The 26,142-nt window shown below is 34.8% G+C and overlaps 1 protein-coding gene across 3 annotated transcripts in view; it reads left to right on the top strand.

The window, feature by feature from the left end:
• Positions 1-26,142, top strand: part of CDIN1 (CDAN1 interacting nuclease 1) — a 204,289-nt gene that overhangs the window by 81,028 nt on the left and 97,119 nt on the right. For all 3 annotated transcript variants that reach the window (XM_036238287.1, XM_016139596.2, XM_016139598.2), the window contains 3 exons: positions 10,777-10,856; positions 11,204-11,253; positions 15,561-15,628. In XM_036238287.1, the coding sequence (XP_036094180.1) occupies positions 10,777-10,856; positions 11,204-11,253; positions 15,561-15,628 (198 nt within the window). The remainder of the gene's footprint in view (positions 1-10,776; positions 10,857-11,203; positions 11,254-15,560; positions 15,629-26,142) is intronic.

Genomic DNA, 26,142 nt, shown 5'->3' on the forward strand with positions numbered 1-26,142 from the left:
GTGCCTGGCACATGAGAAGCACTCAGTAAACGTTAGCTGCTGTTCCTTTTTAGAAGTGGAAACTTGTCATAGGGTAGACTGAATAACCCCACCTTCCTGAATGCTCATCTAGCTTTGTGCAAATATTAAACTAGTGTTTCTGAAATTTTAGTACATTTACAATTTTTGCCATATCCACACAGCACCACATGTACTAATAATAACTGAACTATATTTACTTTATATTTTTTAAAATGTCACTTAATTATATTTTTAAAAGGAAATTTATAATTGTACCCTAAATGAAAAACAAGAATTTCTTGCCATAAATAGAAAGTACTGATGAAAGTAATACATAACTGTTAAAGAAAAAAATTGTTTTGTGTGCTTGTAAAATCACTTCACATGCCTATGCCGGTGTTAAGCACTCTCCTCTTTGGGAGACATGGAATCAGATGTTGTCAACATTTAAAAAGACCCATTGTGTCCTATATCCTTTTAGTCTAAATTTCCTGAAAATAAAGAAAAAAATAGCTCATTCATAATGAGAAAAGCTCAAATTAATTCAAATCCAGTTGACTACCTAAAAATTACGGTAACAGTAGGAAATATAGGCAGAGCTTAGATTTTGTATAGTTTGTTAATAATTTATTCAGTAACTTATTGAGTAGCTATTTTGTGCAGAGCAACTTAGAGATGATAACAGAAAAATACAAACTATCCTGACATAAACATTTCCTTAGTCCTCCATGTGACCCACACATTCTCAAAAAGGTTACTGTCACATTAATAGATATACAGTATACCTAGGACATTCAAATTTCATGGGGGCAGGGATGCAATTAAAAAAAAATGTTTTAAAAATCTCCTTAGGTGAATCATAATAATAATTTAAAAAGTATTGGTGCAGACCAAATACAGGGCCACATAAAGCCAAGCTTGAACTCAAAAACATATATCTTTGAAACCAGAATAAATTTGTAAGAATTATATTTTATCTCCTTGAGATGACCCCAGGATAAGTCTAATCCTCTGTGTAAAAGCCCCCAGACACTTATAGATAATTGAGAAAATATGGTAAATTTTTTTCTATGCCATACTAAATATTTTTTAGATTTTTTTAATGTGTCATGGTTTCAAGTCTTAGCATCCTGACCAGTCTTCTGTCATAGATGGCAAAGGGATATTTAATCACGTACCAAATGATTGGTAAACAAAATGAATTCACTCCAGTTCACAGTACGAGGTAGAGGAGAGCAAATACATTAGAAAAATACAGGAAAACCTTACTGAAAGAGGTGAGAATTGAACTGGGTTTTGAAGTTTTAGCCAAAGAAAACATGTGAAAGAACATTCTAGATTTGGAGGATAGAGTTGGGGATGGGTGGCTGGGAAGGGTGGAATCAAGTATATTTCTGGCATTAATCAAATTCTTAATAAATATTTGTCAAATGTATGTTTATTGAATAAGAAGAGTTGATGGTGTATAGTGGTTACACAGCTGTAAATCACCTGAGACAAGAATCTGATCAGTGTGTATATTCATGCTTAGGAAATAACATCCTCCTGTCCTTACGTAACACTCACTTGTTTGACGACTCTAGTTCAAGTTATTTCTTACATGACTATGTGCTAGTTAGCAGAATTTAATTTGTCCCTATAGGGTTCCCTGATGTTAAAAGATGTTTCTTACTCACATTGTCAGATGGGATTAGACTGCTTTAGGGATCACCCCTGCATACTGGGCTGCCTGGAATTCTTGAAAGTGGTTTCAACAGCAGTAGTAAGCAAGCTCTTGTGAGCCACTGGCAATATCAAAATTGTCCAGCAAAGACAGTGATAGCTCAACTCCTATGGAAATGTAGCTTGAGACATCCATAATCTTGATGTCCAAAAGTCCTAACTTAGCATTTGAAGCAATTATTAAATTCTAGCCGGTAGTTTTAGCCTTTGCTGTCCTGGAGCTCAACCTCTGGAGCAGCCACGTGAAGAGGCAAACATTCTGGAATACTTTGGGAGTGCTGCCAACAGCAGCCGCCTTCCCCCTCCAGTTGTTCAATGCGGGAATTCTTTTTTCTTCATTGGATAAATAAGGTTCTAATGTTCTCTGTTCTGTCTTCACATGAATTTTCCTCAGGATGGCCCATCTTGTCTTTATCTCCCTGTGTTGTCCTTCCCTCTCTTCATCCTTTCTTCTCTCCTGACTGCTGCCACCCAATACACAATCAGCTCAGTGCTGGTTCACCTATTATGCTTAAATCTATTTGTGACCTTTGCACAGGGGTTCCAACTATATATGGTCTTGTGTTTATTTTGGTGTAGGTATAACCTGGTCAAAAGGCACTCTTTGCAGTGGGCAATTTCACTTGCTTATTTGCCTCTGGGCCACTTCTCTGAGTCTACATTAAGAAAAGGAAGAATTAAAAAAATGAGTGTGATGTCAGTGATTTTGGGGAAAGTCTTTACTTGCTTGATTGCTGATACTTGAAATGCCCTTAGCCAGGGGAGGGGAATCCTCTTATCCTTGTTATAGACAAGTCGTAAAATACAAATTCCCAGAGAGTGATAACACTTAAGCTAATACACAGAAACATGTGAAGGACTTCTAGCAGGTTTTTTCCAAAAAACAGTTTTGATTATGCATTGTGTATTAAGTGCCAAAAGGGGCAGGGGGGAAGAGGGTTGAAAGAAGGGAGAATCTGGCATTGCCAAATTTTTCTACTTAAGCAGATTCATGTCTGGCTATCTCTCCAAAGCTATGTTGTATCTCATGAAGTCTTTGTCTTTATATCCTCTTGATAATAAAAGTAATGAATGATACACTTGTTGATAATGCAGTGTTGGGAGGCAGAAAGCAGGCCACACTGTGATCTACCACCAGCCAAAGTAATAGTATAACAACTGTAACAGCCCAAGTCTGAAACGGCATGTTAAATGTTTTCCATGTGCCATTTTATTTCTTCTTCACAATAGCCCTGTAAAGTAAATGCCAATATTATGCTATTTTACAGTTGAGGGAACTGAAAGTCCACAGACATTAACTTGTCGAGATAACATAGCTAGTAGGTAGAAGAGCCAGTCCTCAAACCAAGTCTTTCTAATTCTAGTCACAGCTCTATACCACTGTTCCATGTTACCTGTCCATTTGAAAGTATTATACTGTATAATGCTCTGAGTTCACCTTTCTCTTAAAAGATTTTTTTTTCTTCTTTTGAGAAAGATGTAAGTAAAACTTATGGTCTTGTTGTGTGACATCTGAGGCTAGGTCATAAGAAGCTATAAGGTTCTGCCTGGTCTCTTGGGGCACAGTTCTCGGAACCTACCCACCAGTTCCAGGGAGAGTCCAAGCAGACCTTAGACAGGCCCACATGGAAACCAAGGTCTCCCTCATCCACAGTTCTGGCTGAGGTTGTCAGGCGTGTGAATGAATCATCATGAAGGTGAATCCTGCAGCACACAGGTAATCCACTTCAGTTGACACCACATAAAGAGTAAGTTACCAAGCTCAGCCAACTTGCCAAATAATGAGCACGTTAAGAAATTCTTGTTTGGAGCCCCTTTCCTTCAAAAAGATTTTGGCTTATATTTGAGAACCCAATGGAACTCATTCTCAAGTTGTTTTGGTTCCCAAGCTTGATGATGAGCACAGCGCTTTGGCCTGTGACATTGCAGCAGCCTTTGGAGGAGTCAGGATAACAGTTTATTTTCTGGCCACCAGTGACCACTCTCCTGCTGCCCACCCTGGCCAGACATCATGCAGCAGAGAGGTCTTTAGAGGTGATTTAGGTTCTTCTACTCTACACCTTATCTGCATCCTTGCTACCTGTTTATCTCTGTATGGTTTGGGGCTCCAGCCTCTTGGAAGGACCTTTAAATATGTATGTAAGTTAAAAACTCCGCCCCCCCCCCAAAATTAAATACATATAAAAGAAAACAAGCTTTACCTTGAATTTCTTACTAAAGGGTTTCCAACAGCTTCAGCAACAGAGCAGAATGTGCTTTTGTTGATAGGCCATATTTTCATAACAAAGACATAGAAATGACAGACAAAATAAACAACAAAAAATATTTTAAAATACATAACCGAGTTCGAACAAAAGGAATTCAATTTCTAGGTGCAAGGAATAGAGAGATAAGGTATATTCAGATAGGTAAACAAGGGCTCACAGTGTATAGGTCCGTAGGAATTGTTAGCTTTCAGTATAGATATGAGGTCCTGGGCCTGGGATTTTTCACCCCAGAGGGAAAGATGTACAAGTAGGAGTTGGAATTGAGCCTCCAAATATAGCCCAAACCATAGAAAAAGGACTAGGAAAACATCATTTGCCTGGAGAAAATGGCAAGGAAGCTTGCATACTACATATGGCCTTCAGTTGTGGAGTAATAGCAGAGAAGAGGGAAGTGAGAAATAGGTCACCACCATTTGTGAGTTTGGGTCCCAATTTACATTCTAGTTTACTGCAGGAAGATTAAGCTAAGAAATTTAACAGTAAAATTGATCTCTGCAAATGTAAATATGAAACTACTGTGTCATGGTTATTTCCAAAGTGCCGGTCAAACAATTCTTGCTGAACATGAGGTCCCAGTAAAAATTTATAAACCAAATGAAGAAAATACTACTATAGGGAAGATAGATGGAAGATTGATAGATGATAGATAGATAGATAGATAGATAGATAGATAGATAGATAGATAGATGATAGATAGATGATAGAAAGAAAAATAGCATACCATGAAGTTGAGAAAAAAAAATGAAGACATTAAAAATTAAATCTAAAAGAAGATATTTATAAACTATAAAATAAATCTATAAAAGTATATAAATTGATTGAATAAATAAAGACTAACTGGTTGAATGAAAAAGTAGAAAGTAGTGTGAAAAATGCAGATAGATTGGAAAAAACAAAAATAAAATTTAGAAATGAAATAATTGTTCTTGAAGTTAAAAGCTTATTATATGAAATAAGTATTAGATTAGAAACAAGGATTCGAAGAATTAGATTAGGACAAAAATTAATGAATTTTAGGCTGGATCTAAGGAAAACATATTTAGTATAATATAAGAGATAAGAGGGGAAATGTAAACACTTTATAAGAGTAAGAGACATAGGGGATAGAATAAAACCTTCTAATAAATGTCTAATATAAGAGTTCCATAATGAAAGAATGGAAGCCAATGCCGTAATGACTCAAAATTTTTCAAACAGTTTTAAGTCACTTATACTTAGGTTCATGACACATAGCTAATTCCAAACAAGCTGAATGGAAAGAGCCAGATTTAGGTGCACAGCAATGAAACTATTGAATATCAAAGAAAAATCTAAAAGCAACCAGAAATAAAAGATAAGTTATTTATATAGCGATTACTGTTATACTGACAGTAGAGTTCTTACTAATAACAAATGTCGAGACAGTGGAATCATAGCTTCAAAGGGTTGAAGTAAAATGATTCTTAGCCTATAATTTTATACCCAGCTATATTATCATTCAAGAGTGGAAACTAAGTAAAGATATTTTCAGGCAAGGGAAGACTAAGAGATTTTACTACTCGGTGACCCCAGCTGAAAGAACTGATAAATGAGGTGTGTTAGTAACGACATCCAATTTTTGGATATTGAATCTAAAAGTGGAATTCAAGATGAACTGCTGAAAAAGAAAATTGGCAAATACATTAATAGAGGTAAATAAGCAGTGACTGTTTTGACAAATGGAAAGAAGCTGTATTAGTCATGGTTCTCTAGAGAAACAGAACTAATCTGTGTGTGTGTGTGTGTGTGTGTGTGTGTGTGTGTGTGTGTGTGTGTGTGTGTAATGAGAGACAGACAGACAGACAGAGACAGAGAGAGACAGAGAGACAAAAAAAGATAGAGAGGGAGATTTATTATAGGAATTTAACTCATATGATTATAGAGGCTGATAAGTTCCAAGATCTGCAGTTGGTAAGCTAGAGACCCAGGAGAACGTCTGGTATAGTTGCAGTCAAAGGCCTACAGGCTCAAGACCCAAGAGGAGCCAGTATTTCAGTTTGAGTTTAAAGGCAGGAAAATACCAATGTCTCAGTTGAGGTCATCACATGGAAATAATTTAGTTCTACTCAGTCTTTTTGTTCCAGTCAGGCTTTCAGCTGATTAGATAAGGCCCACATTAGGAAGGCAGTCTGCTTTACTCACTCTATGATTCAACTGTTAATCTCATCTAGAAACATTCTTACAGACATACCCAGAATAATGTGTAACCAAATGTCTAGGCATCCTGTGGCCCAGTTAAGTTGACATAAAATAAACCATCACAAAGACTAAGTAATTGTGTTTTTGGACAAGTTTGTTGGACAAAAATTATTGGCATAATAACGTATAGGCTGAGTGGGGGAGCAGGGCTAAATTCCTTAGACTCAGAGTTACAGAGGAGATATGATTAGATTAGATATTCAGTTTAGAAAAATTTTTGAGAGAACTATTAGATATAAATTGTATTATTACAAATGAATAAAGAGAAAGGGAGAATAAAGGAAAGTTAATCAACTGGAAGGTAGTAAAGGGAAAGAGAAAAGAGAAGAGAATAGTTAGTAGAAAATGGAAAAAAAAAAGGTAAAAATAATTTGGAATATTTCAATTACAGCTGGATTAAACTCACTGTTTATAAATAGATAAATGCTATTTATAAGAGCCATACCTATGACTTAATGATATAGTAAATTTCAATGTAAAGAAATGGAACAGCAGATATATCAGGCAGATACTTTCCAAAAGAAAAGTGGTACGGCAGTATTACCACTAGATAACATTAAGACCAAAAAAAAAAAAAAAAAGGAAGAGAAAGTCATGACTTAAGACCAAAAGGCATAATTTCCAGGAAATATATATAAAACAGTGAATCCATGCACCTAACAGTTAAGTCCCCTAACATAGAAAGCAAACACTGACAAAATTATAAAGAGAAACTGACAAATCCACAGTAATAATAGATGACTATTTTATGTCTGGTTTGGAAAACTTAATAAGAACATAGAAGATTTGAATAATACAATTAAAAATCTTGACTTACTTGACATTCCTTAATCCTGTACTTCAAAAATAGGAGCTTTATTATTTTTAAGAGATATAAAACATTTGTAAAAATTGGTTGCATATAAAAACATGAAATCAAATACTTCCAAATTAATATAAACATTACATACTTTGACCACAATATAATCAATTTAGAAATAAAAAATTGAAATAAGTTTATAAATAATTTATGGATCAAATATAAGATCATAATGGAAGCTATAAAATATTTATAATTGACAACAAAACTTGTGACATAAAGCTAAAGCAAAATTTAGAGGAAAAATTATAGCCTTAAAAAGTATATGTTAAAAGATTGAAATTTTTTGAAATAAAAACAGTGAGTTAGTAAAAGAATATTGTAGCAAGCTCAATGTAGAAAGCATGAAATAATGATCACACACAAAAAAATGAAATTTAAAGAAATGGAGCAGTAGAGAGAATCAACAAAACCAAAATTTGGTTTCTTGAAAATACTAATAAAACAAACCAACCTGATACATTTTAAGTTTGTACAAACTAATATTAGAATATTTAAAGCTAATTTAATTGCAGATCCAGAAATAAATCAAAATGCTGTGTGCATGGATATTTATTATATTAGGCTCCTAACTTCTTTATGTTAGGAATATTTTACAGTAAGAAGGTCATAATCTTTACTTAGGCATTATGCCTTAGTCGGGGCATTGTCTACTACCTGTCCTCTGTAGTTTTAGCAGGTACCAGCTCTCTCCTATTCTTGTGCATCTACTTCCAAGTGACTCATGCATTCCTGCTTTGTACATGCTTGGTAGAAAGTTGAAATCTTGGCAGTTGAAGCAGTGGTGGGCTAAATTGTGAAATCAACAGAATGAATGCTTTCAGCAAAGGTTAGGGAAAATAAGACTCCTGTCCATGTACGGTAAGAAAAGATGGGTGAAGATTGGAGAGAGATAATTACTGGCCTAGGGACAGCTTCTATGAAAGCCACAGGCTTCCTTGAGGCCTTTCATCCCCAGCCCTCCTAATATTGTCCAATTGCTTTTCCTTATCTGGGTGATGTTATTGTTTATCTCTTTGGCAATTCCTAAGCTTCAGAATACACATGTAAAAATAAGTTTGTACTCTCTGGTTTTATTTGAGATGTAGATATACTTTTGTGAAGCCTGAGTATAAAGGTCCGCAAATGGAGGGCCGACTGTCCTGGGTCTGTGTAGCCAAGGCCTTGAGTTCCTATTAACACTTTCTCTGCTGCTCAAAAAAGCAGCAGGGTGCAAGAAAAAAAAAGACGTTTTGTTAAGTTTAAAATGTGGACTCGATGTATAGTTTTCATTATTCAATTTAAAATGACTGACTTCCTCTCACAAGCTTCCTTTGATTTGAATAGTGTTCTATTCAATACGTTCAAAGTTTTTTAAAAAGTTTATTGGGTATGATTCTTAATTCTGATAAGCACACTATTCTAAAATTTATATTGTGAAAGAAATTGTGATGTCATCAGTTTCTTTTTTCTTTACTATTTCCCTTTCTTCCCTCATAAAATAAATGACCTAATTTTCTAATGTCCTAGAGTATTGTCCCTCTTCTTTTTTGAAAAGAGTCTTTGTTTTGTGATTTTAGCTGTGAGTCTGCATATAGTTTGTTATGAAGTCAGTAATTTTCCATAGGATAACACTTTGGGATACCATCTGGCCATTTATAGATTAATAATCTTTCTTCCTTGCAGGGGTATGAGAGTTAGCAGTGTAAAGTCTTAGCAATGACTAGGTTCATGTGCAGAAGGTGTTGTTGCTTCCTTGAGATGCTAATGGTATCATGGGTGACCTAAAACAGTGTATCTGCCTTTATTACCTGGTGACTGAGTAGCAGATCAGAGATCAGAGAGAAGGTGACCAAATGCATCAGCACTGCTCTGGTTCCCTCTGACTGGCCAGACCTTAAAATTAAGTTGGCAGAGGGAATGCAGTTAGCATTAGTATGATGGCTAGGTATAGATGTCTAACCAAGGTACTGTATACTTGAAAATAATTTAAATAAATTAATTTTTAAAATAATAATTAATTAAGTTGGGAAAATTGAGTTTTCCAGGTACATTACTATCTACTGAACACTGTTGTTGCAATAATCTATTTTACAATAAGATGATTTACCATTTCATATTTCTATTCTTTGTACCACCTATCCATGATAATTTGTTTCAGAAATAATTACGTTCAATTTTAGCTTATATGAAGCAAATGCCTAAGCCTTATAGTTCTATTACTTAAACTTTAACAAAGTAAATAGTAAATAACAAAATAAATGTTCTAGTTATTTTTTCTAGAGACTCACACAGAAACCTTAAAGGTAGGCAGCTTAGATAATATCACTTTCTGCAGATGAAGACATTGAATTTGAGAGGCTCCGTAACTTGCCCAGGTCACAGAACTAGTTGCAGAGACAGAGCTGGGTAGGCTTCTCGGGTGATGATGCTCATTTGGGATTCCTCTTGCAGTGCAAACATATTTACAAATGGCTATTAAGTACTTAAACATTACTATAAGCATGCAGTTATGTGACTAAAAATAGGAAATAATTAAAATAATTGTACTTCATTTTTTCTTTGTGGACCCAGTGCTATGCTTAAATGAGAAAGATGTAATTTTCTTATTTCTTTCCACAGTGTTTACTAACATTGGTCATATCTGTCAGTGTTCTTATCGTACTAAACTTGATAAAAAAAATAATAATAATCTGAAGGGAAAAAAAAGACCAAAAATCATCTCAGAATCTGAATGATGTAGATCTATGGTCTGTGTTCATTCTATTAACCAGCTAATTATTTAATATGCATTTTAGATTTTGCTTGTATGGACCAGACCTTAAGCCATTTTGCTAAATATTTGGGAAAGACTCTACAGGAGTACCTCAAAGAATAGATTCCTAGGCAACACCTGACTTAGATTCAGTCTAGAGATTTGCCTTTCTTCCATGAAAGGGAAGAGGAGTGCTGGACACTTTGGCTTTCACATGCCTGCAGTGAACAGCGACAGTAGGATCTCCTGTCTCAATTTTCAAAGAATGTGATCTGATACAGCATCTTCATCAGATGCCCCCCTTATCCTCTTCTTCTATAACAGTTCTGTTAAGTTGCAGTTGGATGTGATGAGATATATTTTGGAAGAAAAATTCATATGTAAATATAAATGTGTATATTTTTTTTCTTATTTGAGATTCCCTTGTCAGTTATTTTGCCTACTTTTCTCACCTGTAAAATGGACATAACATCTTTTGGCAGGTGACAAGAATTATTTTAGAAAGGTTTAGAATTCGGAGGTGCTTTCTTGGCTGAAAGTTATTTTTATTGTTATCATTGAAGTCTTTGACTCTGACCTGCCTTCACTAAGCTCTCCAGGTTCATGTGCTTGGTTATAAAATACTTACCTGCAAAAGGTAAATATTTTCTTCGTCGATTGTCTTTGTTGTGTTTTTTTCCCAAATAAGATTTTCCAAAGCTAATTTATTTGCAAAGAGACATATGCTGTAGGTCCGTACTTGTTAATTTACCTTGGAAAAATTAGGTCATCTTTAAACCTGGCAATGTGGCTTAAAAACTTGGCAAAATGATCTAATTAAAAGCTTCCCTCAGATTTAAAAAAAGAAAACATGATTAGTAACAGTAGTTTTCATTTTCATTTTCATGCTTTGTGTATATATAGGTATATGTCACTTCTCATGCTGCATTAAAAGTATGTTGTCTGTCTGCTAACAGTTCATCTCTTTTCTTCTACAGCCTCCAAGTCTGTTATAAATAGTATGCTGCGGGACCCTTCTCAGATTCCAGATGGAGTTCTAGCAAATCAGGTCTATCAGGTATTAATCACAGCTGTCTATTTTCAGTGGCAGTGCTGTTATCTGCCTAGCAGAGTAAAGGATTTTAAACCTCATTTAATTACTGTCATCATAAACTATCACTGAGGTCAGGGTGCACCATAAATGGCAATGCAATATTTGTGAGAGGAGCATTTCACTTTTTAATAGCTTGCTTTTATAGTGAATAAAAAGCATGCAATTTTTGTTTTCTGTGATTAAATCTGAACAGCCTTCTGATAGCTTTTTTAAAAAATTAAGGAAAGCGATGACTGCATTTAGGATGTTGTTTAACTGTAATAGTTTTTGTGGTCGTCCCACCCCAGAACCCTTCTCTTATTTGTTTGCAGTGCATTGTGAACGACTGCTGTTATGGACCACTGGTGGACTGCATCAAACAGTATCCTTTCTCATAAAATTTTAGGTGCACAATTGACGAGCTTAGACTTCGTGGAGGAGATATGTCTAGCTTTAACCTGACATAAAGTTCTGCTTCACAAAACACATTTCATACTCTTCTATTTTACAGTCAATCAGCTGGAGGGTCACTGCAGACCGTTCTTTCCTACAGTTTAAAAGAAACCAGATAGACCACGGGAAGATGTCAGTTCAGCAGCTGTGCATTCACATGCTTATTTCAAAATGCTTGGTTTTCAATGGATTTAAAGGTACAGAGTCATTAGGCAGGTAACATACTGTCTTAGAATGTACCTAACCATTCCAATGAGTTTTTTTTTTTAAAAAAATGTAACAAATACCTACTTAAAATGAGCCAAATTCAGTTGAGTTTGCTAGAATAAATTTTGGGTCTAAAGTGAAAGGATGATGTGATTAAAATGTTGCCAGAGACCATCACATTTTAAAGGGTAGTGGACTCTTATTGCTTAAATGCTGATTACAACCTGAGCTGTCATTTTGATCCCTAATAAACATTTTTAGAGAAACCATGCTAATTTTTCCTTCTGGATTGAATTTAAGGCTATGAAAACAGATGCCCAGTCATTTATTAAAGACACTGAGATTATGAAAAAGTTAATGTTTACTTCTTAAAACAGGATTTGAGTGGACAGTAACTACTCCATGATGGAGGACATTATTCATCAGTACATTTAGTATTGTGACATCCCTAAGAATATTGATGACCCTTGGCTAAAAATGCTCTTTAAAGAGTAAGTAATTAGTAATTTTTAAAATAAAAATGATATGTTTATGAGTCAGTCACACAATTCTTAAGGGCATGCTTTCTGATATAGGTTTTTTCTCATAGGTGGCACTGGGACCAGTTGTGACCTGGTGACCAGTTGTAACTTGGAAGCCCTCTCTAGTCAAGTGTGTGTGTTTATATTCTACCTTGTTTCATTAGGCCTTAAAGTCAGTAACATTTTTGTAAAAAAAAGAAATCTTTTTTTTTTTTTTGTAAAGTTAGCCTTTGAAAAATATTATTGTAATGTGGACCTCTTCTAAAAATATTCAGTACCTATGTTCTAGCCTTTTATATACTTAATGTTTTCCAAGTCTTTTCCCCCCAATCTAACTTAATAAAATCACAGCATTGTCATAAGCTTACCTTTTTATTAGACCAAAATAAAACTATACTTTTATTTCCAGTGTAAAATTAACTGTAGCGTTCAAAACTGTAGGAACACCAGCCTCATGTTGCTGCAGCGAAATTTAGCACATTCGTATAACAACTAACACCATCTCAGTGTATCTGAGGCAGAATTACATGTTAATTTTGAAGCACATAAAATAGTTAAAAATCAATTTAAAGTTAAGATTTTAAAAGCATAATGTCTTTTGAAGGATTGCTTATTGATTTTAAATATAACTATCCAATTATATATGCATGGACTAAAGTATGAAGTCAACTGCTTTGTAAATGCCAGGAGGCTATTTTTCAGTAATAGTTGAGATGCTTACGGGAAACTGGAATGCTGTATTGCTGGCGAAGAAAATGGCTTGTGAGGTTATTTACAAGTTTTGCCCCATGGTCACTGCCATACATCAATAATAGGTATTATTATAGACAAACTCTAAGTGTTTCTGCTTATGGAGCATTATAAATTCTGTTTGGAGTATTTTTCATATATTTTACCATCATTCACTTTCCTTTTTTGGCTGTTATTGCCAGTGGAATTTAATGTAGTACATGATTTCAATTGATAAAGATAGTGATGTATGTCTATAAATTATATTCACTGACTAGATTATAATTTTGCAGTTCTATTATTATGCCTATTGCCAGTAAAATTACTGTTTTTACAAGCTTTATTTTCTAGGCCTTATATCTTATATACGTTTATATCAAGCAAAGCATAATCAAAAAGCATATCTTTCCAAAATTGTAAATCGGTGATTGCTTTTACCATGCAAAATAAAACAGGCTGGGAAGTTTATAGAGCACTGATTTTATCTTTGTATTGAGGTAGTAGCAGTTTTATATAATGTAAATACACTTGCATAGATGTTTCCTGGACTGATCAACAGGAATTATTGTATTTCACACTGAATAAAAGTTTTCTGTATGAGTGAAAATGCTATTTATATGTTGTTCTGATAATTTGGTAATGTTTATATTGTTTACTCTCAGTAAATTATATCATTTTGTAAAAAAATAAAGCACACATTTAGTAGATAGAATAGGTACAAAGCCTTTTTACTCCATTATGAAAATGTTACACATAGACATTTGTGTAAGTAGAATAAAGTAAATTGGTCATTTACTAATAAGACAGCAAAAAAGCACAGTAGCAAAGCGAGTACAGATTGTCGTCGTGTTTTCTTTTTCTTTCGGTGTCTACTATTTTTTTCTACAGAGCCATGCTCACCCACACCTTTCCTGCCACAGGTCATATTCACAGACACAAAAGGCGTGAGAAGCCACCCACCTCAGCTTTCCAAAGTGTGACTTCGGGACACAGCTATTAGACAGAAACCTAAGCAGAGGAGCAAGGAAAGATAATGATGCAGGAAGCTTAAAATGCTGTGGGTTTCATTTCTGTACCATCAGTAACCTCAGTTTCATGATTCAACATTTTAGATGTAAATAATTTACAACAATAAAAGTGAGAGCACATTTATGTGGAATAGAAGTAAATAATTTAGTTCTAAAAAGCGGTATGCCCCTGGTAATGAGAAATCATTGAGAGTTATTCATCAAATGTCTTCAATGGATTCTGCAAATCTGTGAGACTCTGTAATTTAAAAATTTTTTTTCTTTATTTTGTTTCCAATGAGAAATTAAATAAGCAGAGCTGTGGGTGCTGGAGAGGGGAGGGGGAACAGCAGAAGGAAAAACGCAGTGATGATGACTTAGGGCTCATTTCAACGGTTGACATAAGTGGCCACATCTCTGGAATTCTAAGATGTAAATGATATTTACCCCTGTCTGTTGATAAAAGACAGGATAATTCTCTAGGAATTTTTTTTTTTTACAAGTAATGTATAAGCTTTATTTGACTTAAATTGGACTCTTGTAGTGCATGATCAGAATTAAAGAGTCTCTGATAAGCTAATGATTGATATGACCAAGTTGACATTCTCAGTGAAATGGAGAATTAGAAATTATTTACCAAATGCTTTTGACAGAATTAAAGCACCACAATAAGATGACACTCCTTTTTAGATTTTGTTCACCCTTCCTGAACCTTGTTTCCTTAACTGTAAAAATGGGACTGATAATACTACCTACTCATGTGGTGGTTGTCATGATTAAATAAGATGATGGTACCCCAAAGTGTTTAGCACAAAGGCTTAGTATGTGGTATTTAAGAAATATTAGCATACTATATTTTAGCATGTTATTTTTACATAAATTTAATACTTTTTAAAAACTGTATGAAGTCATAAATGTAAGCTTTGCAGAGATCATATTCTGATCTTCCGCTTTGCCACACATTAAATGTGTGACTTAAGCAGATTCTTTGCTATGCCTCAGTTTCCTCATCTGTAAAATGAGGATGATGATATTAGTGAGGATGAAATAACACACATAAAGCACTGAACATAATGCCTGCCTCATAGTAAGCACTCAAAAAAAGTTTGTATGTGCCTGTGTGTATCTATTTGTATCCATATTATAATGTGTGTACACTTTCACATGCATGAGGAAAAGACTTAAAACAGCCTCTGTACTTACTTCCTAATCCACAGTCCTTTACTAAGATGTTTTTCCTCCACCTTACATACAATTCTCAAAATGTCAGTTGTTCGGTTTCCTGAGTCACAAAAGTTCACCAACACTAGATTGAAAAGAAACAGGAGCTACTAAGAGCTAGCTCTATGACAAGTGTGACTCCACAATAGATTTATGGCACTCTTTTAGGGCAAAGGCTGGTTGGTATTCTTTGCTACAGTTAGCAAGTGCTTAATAAATGTGTGTTCAATTGAATTGAGAGGTTTTTAACATAATATAAAAGATGTTTAAAATGATCCTCCCTCTTTTTAAAATACATACATATCCATTTACAAATCATTATTTGCCAAAATACATATAAACATTATAGAAAAATTTTATCAAATCATTTAAATGAGGAGACGTGTATAGAAATCTCAGAGATGTAGGCTAAAAGTGGAAATGGTTGCTTTAATTACCTCTTATTTTCCTTTTACACCTCAAAGTGTAGACCTGGTATTAGCATTTTTATGATAGCATCTTTTCATAATTCTACCTGTGTTATATTAACCCCCTTAACTAAAGCCTCCCAGTGCCATTGGTCACGAGCATGAAGTCCTGCTGAGAGACTTGCTTCTGGAGAAAAACCTGTCCTTCCTAGGTAAGTATTGCTTACATCCTCTCTAGCGTGTAGTACTTCCATGAGTGCTTAAATATATATTTTTAAAAAATCTTCCACTTGCAGTTACTATGTACTGAAGGAAGAGTGAACAATGATTGATGCCGTGCATGTTATCTTTTATTGATTTAGAACTAAGCAGGAACTCAGTTACCTAATCCCCTATATATACAGCACATGCACAGGCTTGCAATTAATATTTTATAGAATAAGTGGCTGAAAAAATTCTTTAATATCTGTTACAATATTACTTTTGGTGTCATGAGATATTAACCATAATCTAGATCTTATGAGAAAGAGAAACAAAAGAAATATTATCTATAAAATGCTTTATACATTAAAAACAATGGGTAGAAAAATTCATGTTAGGTATGTTTGTCTCGTGTATGGAATCAGGTAGTACTGTAACTTGAAAGCCAAAGATTAAGCTTTTATTATTTTTATGCTAAGCATTAATTATCATCATAGATTCAATATGATTTTTAAAAATCTCACATGTACATATATGTTTGTGTGCCAAGGTGGAATCTTACTGCAGACTATTATTTTTTTCAATATCTCTTTTAAGTATTAGAAATTAAGCTCAAAGAGCATATGTGTGATAACTATTACAGAAACCATAAAATACTCTACAATGAATGGATTTCTCTTTTCCCTTTTAGATGTGGTTATTTGTAAAGGTTCTATACAAATCATACTATTATTGTATACATCTGTTTTATGTAAATATTTAAGAATCTACATAGTGTATTTTTTAGGTTAAATAATTGAAGAATATTGGATTACATCATTTTCGTTCCAAAATAGAGTGCTGGCCAAGGAAAGCCAAATGAATGGTTTTATGTTGAATACAGTCCTGTAAGAAATGTTTTAAGTCTTAGTATTCAATATTTTTATTAATGAACTGGAGAATGTTATAAGATTGTTGATAACTTGAATGTGGAAGATAGAAATATTCTCTAGCTAAGGTTAAAGAAAATTGATAATTAGGAAAGTGGCCTCAAATTACTGACTTAAATTCCAGTATGTAAAAGCAGCAAGTTTTTTTTTTCATATAAGGACAATTGATATGTTCAGCCTATAGAAAGGGTAAATTAGATAGAAATTATGTTTTAAAATTTAATCAAAAATAGAATGTATAATGAATCAAAACCAGTTGGAATGGGTGACTTATGATTCACCATGTATGTTTTAGAGCAATGGAGTTCTAATAGTATTATAAAATATCTGATCACATTGATCACTCAGGTAGTGGCCAGTATAGCATGGCCAAATCTACTTTACTGTTTTAAACCAATAACTAAGCAATCATACTTTCAGGATTGTTTGATGTTACTCTCTTGGCACCATCTGCTTATAAGTAGTCAGGCCCTCAGCACCATTTTTTTTGTTGAGCTTAGCTTTTCTCTGATTTCTTCCTGAGGACTAGAAGACCCCAATAGGAAGTAAGAGCAAAAAGCTTAAACATGGTATAAACTTAGTCGCAGGTCCTTGACTCCATTGATTCTGGGAACTGAATATGTTAGACTGGATTGACCATGGCTGACAAAGGCAATGCAGAAACATAGCCAGGGAGTCATTATCACTCACATAAAAATTCAGAAAGGGGACTTAAAATTGATGGGTTCCAACTATTACTCTGTGCTGTTGGATCTAGAGGTAATTATTATATTGAAGCACACCTAAAGATGATACTTAACTAACTCATCTTTAAAAATAAATGAGTTACAGGATGTTTAGCTTACTCCATGTAATCTTAGTTCTATTTTGAAGTATTTCCTCATCAGCATACAAAGAAGTTGTTAATTTATTCTATGCATTTTAAGCATTTTAATGTACTGAATTAATACATGTTTACTTATGGTTAAAACATCAGAATTCAAAGTTTCGTGAGGATGTGAGGGCAATCTGGCTGTGATATCCGTCAGCCCATTGATTGCCAGGCTTGATTCGGCTGATCTGGCTGGCTAGGCAGGTGTCCCCTTCCTCCCTCACCATTCCATGTGTGTCCCCCCCAAAGCTGCACACTCGGTTGAAGAGGACGACCTTCCCTGATAGAGAGCATGGTTCTTATGTCAAGGGTACGTGAGTTAGCTGCACTCCCCTGCTAGACCCTCCAAACAAGCTCTCAAAGTCGTTGTGAAATATTGTGATGGATTTTTTTTTTTTTACCTTGTAAATACCCCTTCACAATGATTAATTAGATCTAAAGTACTATGCCAGGTAAATTGAGATAGATCATCATTTTAAATACAACTATAGAAAAATACCAATATATAAATAGACTACTAATCTCATCTTATGTTTTCTTTGTTTTCTTGTTTACATGTGTACACCTTGAAATTTGTTGAACAGATATTACAAACATATTTGTTTTACTTTGATTCTTTTATAAGCAAAAATACAATTTCAATCTCACCCCCTCCCAATCTGGATTACTTTCAAAAGGCAAGCATTATTACTGTTATACGTTAACCTTCTTAAAAATTATGACTTCTCTGAAATTTTTTATACCATTCTAAATTTTCCACCCATTGTGCTCTATATGTTATTATATAAAATACATATTCTGTCCAACCTCATTTACCAATAGAAGAAAAAATAAAAATCAATTACCTTTATCTTAACAATTAACTTTATCTTAATAATTTCTTAAATTTCCTTGATATCATAGCAACTGCTATGGGACAAGATTTAATCAGATACTACTGTGGAAAAAAGTCCTTATCTTTGAAGATTTGGATGTGCTTGTGTAGATTTATCCTGTCTTATAAATTTATTCATTATTTACTTCTACAAGTGGGTATATTATATTGAAAAATCAAGTTGAATAAAAACTTTAGTTCCTCCAACTAAAAATATATATTTTATTCATATATTTATTCATTTATTCCAAAAATAATTTACTGAGTCAGATACTATTTTAGGCAATAGACATAATTCATGATGAAGTCTCTGCTTTTGTGGAGTTATGTGCTCGTAGGGAGACAAGCTATAAATAGATGAATACAGATAACTTCCTGCAATTTCTTAGAGGTCTTGTAATTCTTTTATTTATTATTTATTCATTCTTTTAAACTAATTTGTGTTGAGTGTGTTCTCTACCAGCCAAGAACTAACTTCATAGTTAGTATGAAAATGGTGATAAGCACTCTGCACCCTTTGGATGCTCACAGCTATGCACACTGTCGCCATGTCCATCCAATAAAAGTGCAGTTCCATCTCTCTAGCGCATCTCAGTAGGTGCTCACTTGATTATCTTGATGTTGTTGTGCTACTTTTGTTAAACTTTTGAAAGAAAGGTATAGATTATACTAAAAATCAATAGCTACCCTTTACATATGAAAAAAAAATGCTACTGGCTCATCAGCTACTTTTCCTGATGTGGTGATAGAATTATCTTGTTCATCTGCTCTCTCCCCCTGGCACTTTTCTGTCGCCATATGCTTCTAAGATGGCTAGTTGAGCTCATCAGCTTGGCTGTCTTCCCACTGAGCTGGCCACTCTTTCTTTTGCTGGTTAAGCATGCAGATATGAATCTTGTAATTCCTTGCTATAGGCAGGCCCATTAGGGATGACAAAAATAAAAGTTGAATCAAACATGGAGCCTTCCAGGAAAATTTCAGATAAGTTTAAGTATATGTAATTTCTTTCTAAGGATAGTTAATTTAGAATTAAGATTTATTGATCAGTGTTTAAAGTCTCCGAAGATACAAAGAACCTACTGTACGCGTCTAGGTTTGGATGTACAAAGAACCCTTTTTAAATTTTAAATTGACCAATAAGCATTGCTAAGGGTTTATTTCTAATATCAATGAAATAGACAATATATTTTACTGATGAAGACCTTTTAATTCGTATCAAGTGATTAAGGAAATCATGTTTTGTTATATCCTTTTTCCCTTTTTTGGCAGGGTTGGGTTGACGGTTTGGACAGGAAGTAAAGAAGGAAGGGTAGATAGTGACTGAGAAAATCAAGACCGTAAGGGAAAATATGAAAGAGCTTATATCAAAGGCCGAAGGTAAACGTTCATCCTCCATAGATTGGCATATCCCTAGGTTGGAAGGACTTTCATTAGTGACTTCCACAGCCACTGTCTGATGCAGATTCTTGTTAAGTTTGGTTTAATAAGGATGGCTCTGGAGATAATCTTTGTGGTGAATGTTGCCCTGTTACTCGAAGCTAACAATTATTTTGAATGACACAGAGAGGTATTTGCTTCATCCCCACCTTACCCTCGCATGTTTGTTCTTGCCTTAAGAGAAACCTGCAGATTTTACATGAGTACTTCTCTACCATTCATGTTTTACTCTTTGGAACTCCAGGAGGGTATACTCTATAAAGCCAAATAAACTTAGTGAAGGATATCCCTTATTGGAAGGAATTAGGACCTTTGTTACTAGCAGTTCATCTGCTCCTGCTGCTTTATTCCCCTCCTGAAGCAACAGTGCTCTGCTGGGGAAGTGATTATGATGTGACAAACGGGATTATTTCTTCAGGTAAAGAATAGGCAGTGGGAACAGATGAGATTTAGAATATGAAGATTGTGTTTACATGCAAATGTAAGCAGTAGAGAATAAGACTACAAACAAAACATGTGAGTAAAAGGAATTGAGATGGTGGGGTATCTCATAAGACAGCAACTATTCATGTTCCTATCTACCTGAGGGTTAAAAATCAGATGCAGTTTTCAGAGTAACAAGAATGTGATATTGGGGCCAGGATGTGGGGAATTTGGGTCCTGTTCTCCTCTTCCTGAAGAAAATGTCATGGTGAGGGACCATATTCACTCACTTCCCTTATTGAATATGCTTTTGTGTGTTTCTCCCTGGGACCGTGAGTAAAGAGCCATACACATGTGTATACTGCTAGAAGACAACCTGCTGTTTGGAACTTTGAAGACAGGTTACCCTGTTCGCTTATGATGGAAACCTTTCTCCTCCAGGCCTACGGGCCTCCCTTCCTTCACCATTGTTCTGGTTAAAAACTCATGTCTGCTGATTATGTGCTTTCCTGACTACGGATGGTATATTGGAACTATTTTGGTTGTGACAAAAAAACTAATCAAACTAGATTAGACACACACAAAAGGAGAATTTATTTGTTTACAAATATATCTGGGAAACCCAAAAGAGAGAAGTTTGCTTCTGATGTATCTGGAATCCAGAAGACAAAACTATGTCATTAAAGTCTCCTTTTTTCTCCGTCCTGCATTCTTTGTTTTTTTTGTTGCTTGCTTGTTTTATTTCCCCCCCCCCCCCAGTGTTGGCTTTATTCTTAAGCAGTAAAGATGATCCCTGGAAGTTGCTAGTTTGTTTACTCCTTAGAGTTCAAATTCCTAGAGAAAAGTTGGTGATTCTCTTTTGTTCCATTATAAATCTCAGAAAGGACTCTGGTCAGCTAGTTTGGGTCAGGTGTCCACTCCTATGGCCAGTGATTGAGCATCACATATTTACCATCTACCAAAATCACATTGTAAGAGTGAGGTGGCAATGCCAGAGAAGATGAGGTACAGGACAGAAAAATCAAATACCTCACTCACCTCACAGAAAATTAACTATAGGTTTGAACTTCTCTTGTTAGTGTTATTGTTGGTCTCTCTTGTTCTCTCTCTCTCTCTCTCTCTCTCTCTCTCTCTCTCTCTCTCTCTCTATCTCTATCTCTCTGTGTAAGAGATCCTTTGTCCTTTGGATGTTCCAGAACCACAAATATGCCTCCCTCCATCGAGATTGCTTCTAGGAAAGATGGAGCTGGCCTTACAGAAGGGTCTGACATCAGTGGCTACAGATTAAAGAACTAGGGCAGACAAAGGCTAATATTCAGCCATTCCTCAGAACTTTAGAGTTGCAAAGGACTCTAACAACCATCCGATACCCTCGTTTTGTTTAGAAAAAACTGACCAGGTTTTGCATTACAGCTAGCGTCCTCCCAACAGATTGTCCCATATCCTTTTTACTCTACTGTGCCAACTCATCCCTTCTTTTATGACATTAAACCAAAATAATTGAGAGTGATGTGGTGTAAAATCTAGATAGGTTTTATTTTTGTTGATATTCGTGCACTCTGTCTTTACAACCACCAGTCAGCAGGGATCAGCCTACCCAGCCTTACTTTGCACTGTCCCAGCTTCGTGACCTCCCATTTGTTTCCTATCTTCAGGGCATTCTTCAATTTTTACTACTATTGTCCCCTAAAGACATAAGCAAAGGACAAGGTCAGAGCAGTCAGTTGTATTCCTTATTAGTGGTTTTGATAAGAGGCTTTGGAGGAAAAGGTTGAAACTAATGGCTATAATGAAATTTTGAGTACTCTAAAAATTTCATTTATTTGTGCTATTGGCCTCCTCATTAAATGCATGTCTGTTCTATGTACCTTTCCTGGTGGTTTGCACATTATAGTAACATCTATTACTGAAACTTTGCAAACGTCTTAAATTGGATAGAAAAGGGTGTGAAACTTATTCTTTAGGAACTAAAAAATATGGTATACAGAGGTCATACATAGCTCCACGTATTGAATTGAGACAGTGTTTTGGGAAAAAATATAAGTTAGAAAAACAAAATATTAGGGAGAAAAGATATATTGTAGTTTTCATTTGTATTGATGTATATCCTTTCTGCCCTTCCCCAATTTAGAAAAAAATGTAATAGGTGTTATAAAGATTCTCTTTATTCATACAGTATATTTTACCCCAGCATTTTAAAACCTCTTGACAAATTCATAGATAAAAGTCCATGCCAGAATATTACTTTTTGTTTTCAGATCTCATGAATTGGAATTTTACATAATTTTTCTGGGAATAACTGTAGTTCTTAAATTTAAAGAAAAGCTCAAACTTTTTCTTGGTAGTCCTCATGCCCTCCTGTGATTCTTAAGTATATGTTAACTAGTTTCAGATGTGTTTTGTTCTCTGACTCAAAATCAGCCTTTTATTTTTAAAAAAGAAATTGTGTAATTAGTACTTAATTGCTTTGGATATTTTGGGTATTTAGAGGAGAGGGTAATTAAAAGGCCAGAGAAATTAAACTTTCACAGTGTTCTTTAAGTATGTGTAATTTCTTTTTTTAAATGCCCTCTAAAAGCAGGCCTGACAACAAAAATAAATGAAGTCCTGGGTTGTTTTTAGATTTTCACCATCAGTTTTATCTGTGGTTGCGGTTTTATTGATTTTATTGTAGTTCAGTTGGAGAGAGGAGCATCTAGAAATCAAGAGATTATGTAGTTCATCTCTTCAGGCAGGTGTCATCTAAATAATATCCAACAGAAGGCCATCACCTCTCCTTCAAGATCTTCTAGGAAGAAAATAAAAGTCTTTTTCCCCACTTCATAAATATTACACATGATCAAATTTAAGTACTTGCCATCATTAAAGATGGTGTATGGTATATTGGGACAAACTAGAACTTGGTGGCTGTGGGCCCTTCCCTGTATCTTTAACTTCTTGAGAGGGCTAGGTCTTGGTGGGTCACTTCTCCAGGCCATTTTTACATGTGTAAATTGGAGTGTTGGATCTGTAATCTCTAAAACTTTACTGGCTCAGAAATATTTAGTGTTATGAGGCTTTCAAGGTCGAAAAATTTTACATTTTGTGGATTTAAAGGCTAACAAGCCTGCTTTTAAACAAGAATATTCTTATATTAATTTCAATAATGGACACTTGAACTATGATATTAACAATGATATTAGCTTTGTAGTGTTGTAATAATTCAGTGCTTTTAATATACACCTTAAACCAGAAGAGCCTTACTTCGTATTTGCTACATTCACTGAATAAGGAAGGTATATGAGATTTGGAGATTAATTTTACATTGATCCCCACCCAATTTAGGGAAGTTATACTAAAAGTTCTATTCTAAAACATTGCCATTATGTACCCACCCACCCTGCTTTCTAACTAATATTGTTCTTACTTTTCTCTTGGTTGTTTTTTCTTGAATTAAACAGTGATTTACTTAAAACACCCAGTTTCCCACTTGGGAAATTCAAAGAATCGTAAGTAACCATCTAGCCGAAATATGTACAAAGAGCTATAAGAACCTACATGAAATTCTCAGGAAAAATATAAATTGCAAAACGTTAGAAGAGATAAAAATCTAGATAGCTTAGTAGCCTTAAAAGAAATCAGAAAGATAACCAAAGAACTTCCCACCACAGTAGCACCAGACCAGATTGCTTGTGAGAAATTCTGCCCAAACTCCAAGGAGTGGATAAATCCAATATTATTTAAAGAAATACTACAGATCAAAGAAAAAAGGAGGAAAACTTCCCATAAGTATCAAGGAAAAGAATGGAATTTCTTTTTTTATGATGAACCTCAGCAAACAGTTGGAACCAAGGATGAAAGACAGCAGCAAAAGTTATCAAATAAAACTTTGAACTTTGGGCCAGGTTTGTTGTCTTTGCCTTGATTCATGGAGAGTTAAATCAGAAAATTATTGTCATTCTATGTAGGTTTTGTAGAAGACATGAATCTTTTTTTTAATGTATTTTATTTAGTTATCCTTTTTGAGCATTAAGTATGTGCAAAGCACATGTTGGTGGTGAGACTATGCCAATGGATAAAGTTTAAAAAATGAAAAGGAATCATTTCCTGCTCTCAGAACAGAGGCTTCGGGCCCAGTATGTGGGAGACAATCTCATACAAGGTAAGACAAGGGATGAACAGAGAATGAGGCCGAAGGGAAGAATGTGAGCTGATGACTGAGTCATAACCACTAGATCCTAGAGATGGAACTGCGAACCATCAAATGGTCAACCAAATTTTAAATTTGTACCCAGTGGTTTGGATAATGATCCTAATGGTAAGGAATCTTTCAAGGTCTGGGGGCCAGGAAGTCAGGCCAGATGGTTGGGGCTGACCTTAAAATTCTCCCAGTGGAATGATCAGTGATAGCAGCTTCTCCTAGGGCCTAGATCAGGTGTTTGTTGGTGACATAGACTTTTAGAAGCTATACTTTGGGTGGGTTAAATTACTATTGGATCTACTTCATACTGAGAGGGAGGAAAGTGAGGTGGGGTAGGGGAGAAAGCATAGGGGCATAGTGGCACTTTGAAGTTCTCCCCAGAAAGTTGAAAAGATTCCCTGGTCTCACGTGATGTTTTATGTTCAGGTTTGGCGGTTTGGGTTTTTAAATTTCACATTAAGTCATGAAATTTAAATTGTAGGTATTGAGTTAATAACTTTGGTGCAGTGAACAGGGGTACAGTGTCTACCTTTTAAAGGGATATTAGTGTGTACATTTGGATTGCTTAGTGACCTTTGAAATTTTGTTTTGAGCTGCTGTCAGAAACATAATCATTTTTCTTTAGAAACATTTTAACATCTGCAAAGGTTGATCAACCTAGGATAGTTTTAATAAAATACTAATCTCTTTTTAATGTCAACCCAACTTTTAAAACTGTTCATCAGGTACCTGAAACATGAGCTCAAAGCACTTGAGTCGATTTTAATAAATGCCTTTTCTGTTTAACATTCTTGTGGCCAGAGTACATTTAGAGGATAGAAATTCTTCCAGTCTTATTCGTCTGAAGTCTAGTTTTCCAAATTCCCTTGTTTTTAGAGTAAGATTACTTTAATTTGTATTTTCTTATCTCAATAGTTAACAAAATTTTTTATATTTCAAGGATGGGAGATTGTTCTGAATTCTGGCATCAAACCTTCAAAAGCTGGATAAATGATATCAACTCTTAATAAAATTTACCTTGACTATCTAGTTTAAATATGAGTCTTGTCATTAAAAAAGTTATTTACATTTAAAAATGCTGACCTTTCAAGATACACACAAGAGTTTCTGAACATTGGCCATGAAACCACTGTCTTGGACTGACAAATGGATTGGAAATAAGCTACCCAACACTGGGAATGGACCATTAATTTTAATCAAAGGTGATGCAGGAAGGCGAATGGGATGCATGACAATGTCAACAGCCCAGTAAGTGTTAAGAGACCACACAGCCTTCCTTGTTACTTGGCCAGGCCATTAGTTGAGGTTGGGTGAAGATAGAAAGCCATGTCTGGAATTGAATGACCAGGTCACTCCAAAATCTAATGGAGAACTCCTCATTTCAGAAATCACATTGTAATGCCATTAGAAGTCAAGGACAGCATTTAGAAAATATTGGAGGATTTTTTTTTTAAAAGCAAGCACCTACCTAGTTTGTTCCAACTTTCTCAAGCTCTCAGTTTTCTAACCCTTTCCTTCTGAATAGATCATTGATATTTACACAGAATCAAGAAATTGAACAGACTTAGGAAAAAATCTCAAATCCTGTTTGCTTTTCAGAATTACATATTATTAGTTGTAAAACTCTGGTAAATGCCAGAAACAATAGCATACCAAAGACTTTAAGCAGGATAATTAAGTCTCTGTGGTGATCTCATTGTCCTTGTACCTACCTCTCTTGTGCTGTATGTAGGAATAGTTTCACTAATAGAAACTAAGCTTTCTTAATTGCTTTAATAAATGTATTTATTTTATAATTGTAAAGGCTACTG

The sequence above is a fragment of the Rousettus aegyptiacus genome, unplaced genomic scaffold (genome assembly GCF_014176215.1).
Source record: "Rousettus aegyptiacus isolate mRouAeg1 unplaced genomic scaffold, mRouAeg1.p scaffold_m13_p_3, whole genome shotgun sequence".
Classification (NCBI taxonomy): domain Eukaryota; kingdom Metazoa; phylum Chordata; class Mammalia; order Chiroptera; family Pteropodidae; genus Rousettus; species Rousettus aegyptiacus.